Source organism: Chiloscyllium plagiosum, chromosome 9, assembly GCF_004010195.1.
Source record: "Chiloscyllium plagiosum isolate BGI_BamShark_2017 chromosome 9, ASM401019v2, whole genome shotgun sequence".
Taxonomy (NCBI): Eukaryota; Metazoa; Chordata; class Chondrichthyes; order Orectolobiformes; family Hemiscylliidae; genus Chiloscyllium; species Chiloscyllium plagiosum.
In genome coordinates, this window is record NC_057718.1 from 72,272,138 (window position 1) to 72,281,514 (window position 9,377).

At 44.2% G+C, this 9,377-nt stretch overlaps 1 protein-coding gene across 1 annotated transcript in view; it reads right to left on the reverse strand.

Moving 5' to 3' along the window:
• Positions 1-9,377, reverse strand: part of serac1 (serine active site containing 1) — a 141,888-nt gene that overhangs the window by 43,278 nt on the left and 89,233 nt on the right. Inside the window, exons 11-12 of the mRNA XM_043696192.1 lie at positions 5,422-5,548; positions 1,062-1,162 (exon numbers count right to left, since the gene is read on the reverse strand). Of these exons, the coding sequence (XP_043552127.1) occupies positions 1,062-1,162; positions 5,422-5,548 (228 nt within the window). The remainder of the gene's footprint in view (positions 1-1,061; positions 1,163-5,421; positions 5,549-9,377) is intronic.

Sequence of the window (9,377 nt, forward strand, 5' to 3'; positions counted from 1 at the left end):
TTTTGCATCCCATTCTTCAAGGTGATCATTGCGTACTGCATACGATTTATGAAAAGAAGTTCCACATTGGTTTAAACATTATAAATATTTGGTATCATTACTGAATTCAAGTTTGTGGTCTCTAACCTCGCAGCATTTTCACCATAAAGTAACCATGTGGACCTGCGTACACAATTTATGCTAACATGACCATGTATTACTCAAGGCTTGCAGTATAGATGCTGCCACTCAAATGATGTGTAATAACTATTTAGGCAGATGTAAATGATCCTGAAACTTATAAAAGAAGAGTGGGGAGAATTCCCAGTTTCCTTTCTTAACCCGTTACTCTTTTATTTATTATCTCTTCTGTAAACTGACTGCCATAATTATCATCAATGTTTACAATGGAAAATAATGATAGTGCAGCAAAAGTAACCATTGATGTAAAGTGGTAAGAGTAATAAAAAGATGGGGTACTGGGCTAACGGTCGGATACTTGGTAGTGTGGATGAGCAGAGGGATCTTGGTGTCCATGTACACAAATCTTTGAAAGTTGCCACCCAGGTAAATAGTGCGGTGAAGAAGGCAGATGGCGTACTGAGGTCATGTTGCAGTTGTATAAGACTCTGGTGCGGCCACATCTGGAGTATTGTGTGCAGTCTTGGTCGCCATACTATAGGAAGGATGTGGAGGCACTGGAACGGGTGCAGAGGAGGTTTACCAGGATGTTGCCTGGTATGGTAGAAAGATCGTATGAGGAAAGACTGAGACACTTAGGGCTGTTTTCATTAGAGAAAAGAAGGTTTAGGGGTGACTTGATAGAGGTGTACAAGATGATAATTATGGGCATTTAAGCGGGCGTTGGATAGGCATATGGAGGATAGTGGGCTAGTGTAGGTTAGGTGGGCTTGGATCGGCGCAACATCGAGGGCCGAAGGGCCTGTACTGCGCTGTATTCTTCTATGTTCTATGTGCCTAGAAGTATCCACAGAACATGATATTGCTCATAAAATGTTTTTAAAGAATTTATGTCAATATTGTAGATAGATATAATATTAGATAAGAGCCAAGTGTAGTACCTTTCATTTTCCACAGGGCACTTGGATCTCCAGTCGCTAAGGTGGCTGTCATACTCCACTGACAATATTCTGAGATTGGGGCAGTCTGCAGCCAACCAGGTCTGAATGCAAATCAGCAATATAGACACATTAAGTTAAAAGTCAAAAATCATTTAAATTGACTTCTAAAACTCAATCATAATATATGACATTTTACATTGCTCCAATTATAAGTGTAGAAAATTGATTAGATTACTTACAGTGTGGAAAAAGGCCCTTCGGCCCAATAAGTCCACACCTACCCGCCGAAACGCAACCCACCCAGACCCATTCCCCTACATTTACCTCTTCACCTAACACTACGGGCAATTTAGCATGGCCAATTCACCTAACCTGCACATTTTTGGATTGTGGGAGGAAACCGGAGCACCCGAAGGAACCCACGCAGACACGGGGAGAATGTGCAAACTCCACACAGAGTCGCCTGAGGCGGGAATTGAACCCAGGTCTCTGGCGCTGTGAGGCAACAGTGCTAACCACTGTGCCATCGTGCCACCCACAAATCAATACTGAATCAATACTGTCTACAAAATCAATGCTTTCAATGGAAGACATGAAAAGTACATAATTGCGCCTGTTTATTTGAAAACAACTGGCCAGGAGTATCAACAATATAATGTTTAAAACCTTCATACTTCTTTGCAATTGGAGTGTGGGAGGGAAATAAAACCATCATAATTTTAAGGTATCAACTACATTCCAAAGTCGTGACCAGAATACTGATCAACAGTAACTTTATACCAAGTTCATGCTGTTTTTGTTTTTCAGAGGATTGAGATCCTCACCTGCCATGTTGGTAGATAGCATGCAAAATTTGATGCTGCCTCCTCAATTACTGCATTGCAACATTGCTCCAAGAGGCATTTAGAGGGATGAGAAATTCCTGCCAATTTCTTGGAATTTGAACTTTTGGAGACTGGATTCCCACTTTTGGAAATATGCTTCCAACTTCTGCATACAGTCCATACAGCATTGAAGTAGTTGACATACATCTCACTTTAAACATTTTAGAAAGGACGCAATGTGACTTTGCAGGTTCTAAATACAACAGCAGAAAAGGAACAGATTGCTATTAGTTCTGGTAGAAGGGGTTGTGTATGTGCAGTGTGTCTGTTCCTGACCGCCAGTTCGATGTGTAGCTGTGTTCTGCTAGTTAAGGAGGAAGGGATTGAATGCAGCCTCTGAACATCACAAAGTGCAGATTTCTTCCACAGTTCAGAGATCAGATTTAGTCTAGAGAATGGGCGAGACCTCACTGAATATAGAAGAAAATCAGGTGGCTGTCAGTTGACATCCAGAGAGCATAGTTTGCAAACACTATGTAAAATGTATAACTGTGCAGCTTTTATTTCCTCTCTTCTGCTTTCCAACTTTCCAAGTCAAATCTGCCTAAAGCAAAACAATTTTTTTCTCAATCCATTAATTCAAGAATCCTGTAGGCAATAATTGATGACAGCTCTGTTTAAGGCAGTTGTGTATCCTTGGGTTCTTTCCACCATTAAGTCAATGAGTGCAGAAGAGTCGCATCAATCCAAAGAATCTGCACCCATATATCAATATTAATCCTGCTTTCCAGCACTAGGCCCATAACCTTGCTATGACATTTCAAGTGATCATCTACGTATTCTTTAAAAGCCATGAGGCTTCTCCTCTCTATTATACTCCCAGGCTGTGCATTCCAGATTCCCACCACCCACTGGATACATTTTACTTTTCTTCATTCCACCCCAACATGACTAAATGAATTATTTTACACAGGTGAGGAGAAAGCCTCTCCACTAAACAAAGGGGAACAGACACGTTTGTACATTTAACCCACCTTTAGTTATTACAAACCAATTATAGTATTAATTAATTACATACACATCCAATCAAGTTAATCGTGTGGCTTCATGATAAATCCATGGACATCTTTACTTCATATTCTGGGCATAAGCACTTCATCAGGAATGTGGAAGGAGAAGGGAGCTGACAGATAAGTAGGAGGGTGGATGGGGCTGGGGGCATATTAGGTGGGATGGTGATAGGTGGATGCAGGTGGGAAGTAATTAGGTGGGGAAGGTGGAATGGATAGGTGGGAAGGAAGATGGATGGGTAGGACAGGTCAAAACAGAGGTGTCAAATTGGAGGGTTGGATCTGAGATGAGTGGGGGAAGGGAGATTTGGAAACTGGTGAAGTCAGTGTTGATGCCGTGTGGTTGTAGGGTCCTGAGACAGAAGGTGAGACGTTCTTCCTCCAGTTTGTGGGTGGCTTTGATTTGGTGGTGGACGATTTGTACGTCTTTAGGGGAGTGTGAGGGAGAGCTGAAGTGGTTCATCACTGGGCAGTGGAATTGTTGGTGCGTGCTACCACTCAAAATATACTTCCCTCCCCACTCCGAGATGCATTCTGCAGAGACCATTCCCTCTGTGACTCATTTGTTAGGTCCTTGTCCCTGCCAATCCACCCTTCACAAATAGCACCTTCCCTTGCCGCCACACGAGGTGTAAAACCTCCATCCAAGACCCTAAAGGATCATTTCAAATTCGGCAGAGATTTTCCTGCACGTCCACTGGTCTCATTTACTGCATCCGTTGCTCTCGGTGTTGTCTCCTCTACATCGGGGAGACAGAGTGCCAACGTGCAGAGCGGTTCAGGGAACATCTCTGGTCCACACATACCGAACAACCCCACCGCCCTGTGGCCAAACACTTCAACTCTCCCAAAGACATGCCAATCCTGGCCCTCCTCCACCGCCAGCTGCAGGAAGAATGCCTTACCTTCCACCCTGGCACCCTACGACCACACAGCATCAACATCGACTTCACCAGTTTTCAAATTCGCGTCACTTCATCCCCGGTCCAAAACGCCAACTCGGCACCTCCATCTTGACCTGTTCTACCCATCCCATTTTCCTTCCTACCTATCCACTTCACCATCCCCACTAACACATCACAATTACCTCTCACCTGCATCAACCAATCGCCATCCCATCTACCTTCCCCCCGCCTTACCTTGAGCACCCTATTTATCTCTTTGCCTCCTTTCCCGCTACATTGCTGGTGGAGACCGTTTGCCCAGAATGCCGACTCTCCTGCTCCTTGGATGCTGCCTGACATGCTGCACTTTTCCAGCACCACACTTTTTCATTCTCTGCATGAATTACATGACTGAAGATATCAGAGAACAAAAATACCACTGAATAGTTTGATTGATTTCCCAATAGTCTAACTGTATGGAAGTATGATATTAGAGAAAATCATGGTCCTGAAACCTGAATTCACTTCAATTCTGATGATGGATAAAGAATTGTTCTATTTGGACTTTCTGTCCTATCATGTTCAAAAGTAGCATAACAACGCAAGCTTGAAGGTGTCGAAATAGGCCGCTATACCTGTTTACAAATGCAATAATTTATATAACATACAAGTCCTTTGACATAGATTTGCTCTCCCACTCATTGTCATAAATCCAAGATATTTTTTACCCAGACAACAACAGTTTACTTTGCACAGTATTATTTGGCAGCATACTGTTCTATCTATGAGTGAAAAGAGATCATTTACCAGTGAAATAAATGAAAATGTCAGACATAGTTATGTTCTCAGGAAGGAACATTTCATTGTTTTTATTTTACACTCATGCTGGGTGCATAAATTTATTATGTATCAGCTGTATAATGCTTTTGACAATCAGTCATCCTTGGGAACTTTCATGATGAAAAATTAAATATGCTAATATTCAAAATATACACTACTGCTATTCAGATATCTGAAGAGATTAAACAGTAATGTTCTAAATGAAATCAAATAAATAATTGAAGAGGAAAAATTCCAGGCCTATGAAGGAAAGCAGGGGGTAGAATTATAAGGAAAAAAAAAGTACAGGAGCAATGAGCTGAATGATTTATTTAGTAAAGAACAATTGAGATAATCATAAATGAGTTTCTACATTCATAGCTGGGTAAGTATAAAGTGTGGGCGGCGCAGTGGCACAGTGGTTAGCACTGTTGCCTCACAGCGCCAGAGACCTGGGTTCAATTCCCGCCTCAGGTGACTGACTGACACGTTCTCCCCGTGTCTGCATGGGTTTCCTCCGGGTGCTCCGCTTTCCTCCCACATTCCAAAGATGTGCAGGTCAGGTGAATTGGCCATGCTAAATTGCCCGTACTGTTGGGTAAGGGGTAAATGTAGGGGTATGGGTGGGTTGCGCTTCGGTGGGTCAGTGTGGACTTGTTGGGCTGAAGGGCCTGTTTCCACACTGTAATGTAATCTAAAAAATATAAAAAAGACAAACAAAAGGGTGTCAAATGCGAACAGTTTAGACAGATATCACTGGTACCTTTGGCCAACATTCTGTGTAATCAGCATCCTTATCCTCCATATTACTGTGGTCCTTCTGTCGCCATGTTTTAAAAGCTGCCCCCAGCAGACCATGGATGAAAAGAACATCTGCTTTGATTGACTGACTGAAGAAAAAAAAGGTCAACATCTGTATTCATCTGTAGTATGCAAAAAAGCTGTACAACATTTTGAATTAGTATAGCCCGAGATTGATGAAAGTAAATAATTCTAAGTTGCTACTGTGTTGCTGTTTAATTATTAAACCAGTATGTTGAATTTATCACAATGAGAGAGAGCCATTAATAAAACAGATTCTATTGTTGTATATAAGGGCTCGGAAAAATAAGGGGTTAAATCAGATCAAAATTTGTAGTCAAGAGAAGTGCAAATTTTTTTATTGCACTAGTATCTTCATGTAAGGTCAGAATACCTGATGGATACTTGGTATTGACACTGAGACCAGAATTCCACAAAACACAGGAGCAGAATTAGACAATTATGTCAATCAGGTCTGCTTTGCATTTTGATTATGGCTAATGTGTTTCTCAATTCCATTCTACTGTCTTCCCCCATTACTTTTGATCACCATATTTAAGACTACTGTGCCTTTCTGAGAGATGTGTTCTGTACTGTTGCTCTTATAGGTAGGTGTTGCCACTGTGGTGCCGGAATGTTTTCTTCAGACAGGTGATTAGAATATATGGAGAAAGTGAGGACTGCAGATACTGGAGATCAGTCAAAAGGTGTGGTGGTGGAAAAGCACAGTTGGTCAAGCAGCACCTGAAGAGCAAGAGAGTCGACGTTTCAAGCACAAGGTATTCATCAGGAATGTGGGGTTGGGGGGTGGGGGATGGCAAGGGGGCTGAAGAGATAAATGTGAGGGGTTGGGGCTGAGGGGGGGAAAGTAGCTGGGAATGCAATAGCTAGATGAAGATGGAGGGTGATGGTGATAGGTCAGAATGGAGAGTGTAGCAGATAAGTGGGAAGGAAGATGGACAGGTCAGTCATTCAAGAGGCTGGTTCAGAGTTGATGGGTTGGATCTGGGATAAGGTGAGGGGAGAGGAGATGAGGAAACTTGTGAAATCAACATCGATTCCATGTGGTTGGAGGGTCCTGAGGCGGAAGAGGTGCCAGGCATTGAGTGGCTAGGATTTTGCGGTGGAGGCGGCCCAGGACATGCCTGCCCTTGGCAGAGTGGGAGGAGGAGTTGAAGTATTCGGCCACAGGGCGGTGGGGTTGTTTAGTGCATGTGTCCCATAGATGTTCTCTGAAATGTTCCACAAATTGCTGTCCTGTCATCCCAATGTAGAGGGGACCACATAGAGAGCAACAGACACAGTAGATGATGTGTGGGGAAGTGCAGGAAAATCTCTGTCAAATGTAGAAGGATCTTTTGGGGCCTTGAATGGAGATGAGGGGGGAGGTGTGGGTGCAGGTTTTACACCTCTTGCGGTGGCAAGAGACAGTGCCGGGTGTGGAGGGTGAGTTGGGGGTCGGAGGTGGGGGGTGGGGCGTGGGGCCTAATAAGGGAGTCAAGGAGGGAATGATCTATATTTATGGAGAAAAATATATCTCTGGTGGTGGAGTCTGTTTGTAGGTAGTGGAAATGATGGAGGAAGATGCATTGTATGCTGAGGTTGGTGGGTTGGAAGGTGAGGACCAGGGGGTTCTGGAGAGTGTGGATATTTGTGGATGTGGTGCCAATCAAGTGGACTGCTCTTTCCTAGATGGTGTCAGGTTTCTTGAGTATTACTGGTGTTGAAAGTGGAGAATATTCCATCACACTCTGGGACTTGTGTCTTGTAGATGGTGCACAGGTTTTGGGGACTCAAGAAGAGAACATTTCAGTATTCTGAGCCTCTGACTTGCTTTAGTAACCAACACATTTATAAGGCGAGTCTAGTTGCGTTTCCGATCAATGGTAACCCTCCATGATATTGACAGTTCGGTGATGGTAACAATATTAAATGTCAAGGAGTAGTGGTTAGATTATGTCTCACTAGAAATGGTCATTGTCTGACATATTTACAGCTTGAATGTTACCTGCCATTTCTCAGCCCAAGCCTGGAATTTGTTACATTTGGACATGTGCAGCTTCAATATCGGAGTCGTCCCAAATGGTGCTGAACGTTGTGTGATCATTGGTGCACATCCCTACTTCTTACCTTACGATGGTGAGAAGATCATTGATGAAGCAGCTGAGGATAATTGGGTCTAGGACACTATCCTGAGGATCTCCTGCAGAGATATCCTGCAATTGAGATGACTGACTTCCAATAACCTGAATCATCTTCCTATGTGCCAGATGTGACTCCAACCAGTAGAGAATGTTCCCCTAATTCCCATTGATTCAACTTTTGTTAGGATTCCTTGGTGGGTGGCACGCTGACACAGCGGTTAGCACTGTTGCCTCACAGCGCCAGAGACCCGGGTCCAAATCCCGCCTCAGGCAACTGTCTGTGGAGTTTGCACATTCTCCCCATGTCTGCGTGGGTTTCCTCCGGGTGCTCCAGTTTCCTCCCACAGTCCAAAAATGTGCAGGTTAGGTGAATTGGCCATGCTAAATTGCCCGTAGTGTTAGGTGAGGGGGTAAATGTAGGGGAATGGGTCTGGGTGGTTGCTCTTCGGAGGGTCGGTGTGGACTTGTTGGGCCGAAGGGCCTATTTCTACACTGTAAGTAATCTAAATTTAAATAGAGTAATCTAAATCTAAATATGGCCCCACTGTCAACTTCACCTCACATTGGAAATTCAGCTCTTTTGTTCATGTCTGAACCAAAGTAAGGAGAGAATGGTTCTGGTGGGCCCCAAGCTAGGCATCAGTGAGCAGGTTGCTTTTAAGTAGGTGATGCTCGATAGCACTTTTAATGGCACCTTCCACCTCTCTCTGATGATTGAGAGTAGACTGATGGGGTGGTTATTGATCAGGTTGGATTTGTCCTGCTTTTTATGTACAGGATATGCCTGATCAAATTTCCACATGTCAGGCAGATGTCAGTGTTGTAGCTGTACTGGAAGAGCTTGGCTAGGGTTGCAGCAAGTTCTGGAGCACAAATTTTCAGTATGCTGTCTGGATTATTATTACAGCCCACAGCTTGTTCAAGGCCTCCACCATGGAGTGAACTGGATTGGTTGAACACTGGCATCTGTGATGCTGCAGACCCCTGTAGGAGGCAGAGATTGATCATCCTCTCAGCACTGTTGGTTGAAGATTGTTGCAAATGCTTCAGTCTTATCTTTTGCACTGATGTACTGGTTTCTTCCATCATTGCAAATGGGGATATTTGTTGAGCCAGCTCCTCAAGTGAACTGTCCACCACCATTCACAACTGGATGTGGCAGGACTGCAAAGCTTGCATCTGATCCGTTGGTTATAGGTTCAGTAAGTTATCAATCACTTGTAGCTTTTGCTTTTAGGCACACAAGTAACCCTGTTTGGTAGTTTCACCAGTTTGACATCTCAATTTTAGGTGTACTTGATGGTGCTCCTGGAATGCCTTCCTGCAGTCTCCATTGAACCGAGATTAATCTCCTGGTTTGATGGTAATGGTTGAGCGAGGGATATGCCAAGCTATGAGGTTGCAGATTGTGTTCAAGAATGATTCTGATGCTGTTGATAGCACACAGATCTTCATGGATGCGTGTGTGCGAGAGAGAGAGCGCAAGAGAGCAAACGAGAACGAGAGAGAGAGCGCGCGCGCGCGCGAGTGTGTGTGTGTGGGGTGGGGGGAGAGGCGGTGGGGGCTTGTGAGTGTTTGTGAGAGTGGGTGCATGTGTGTGAATTTAAATGGATATATGTGGGCGGCACGGTGGCACAGTGGTTAGCACTGCTGCCTCGCAGCGCCAGAGACCCGGGTTCAATTCCCGACTCAGGCGACTGACTGTGTGGAGTTTGCACGTTCTCCCCGTGTCTGCGTGGGTTTCCTCCGGGTGCTCCGGTTTCCTCCCACAGTC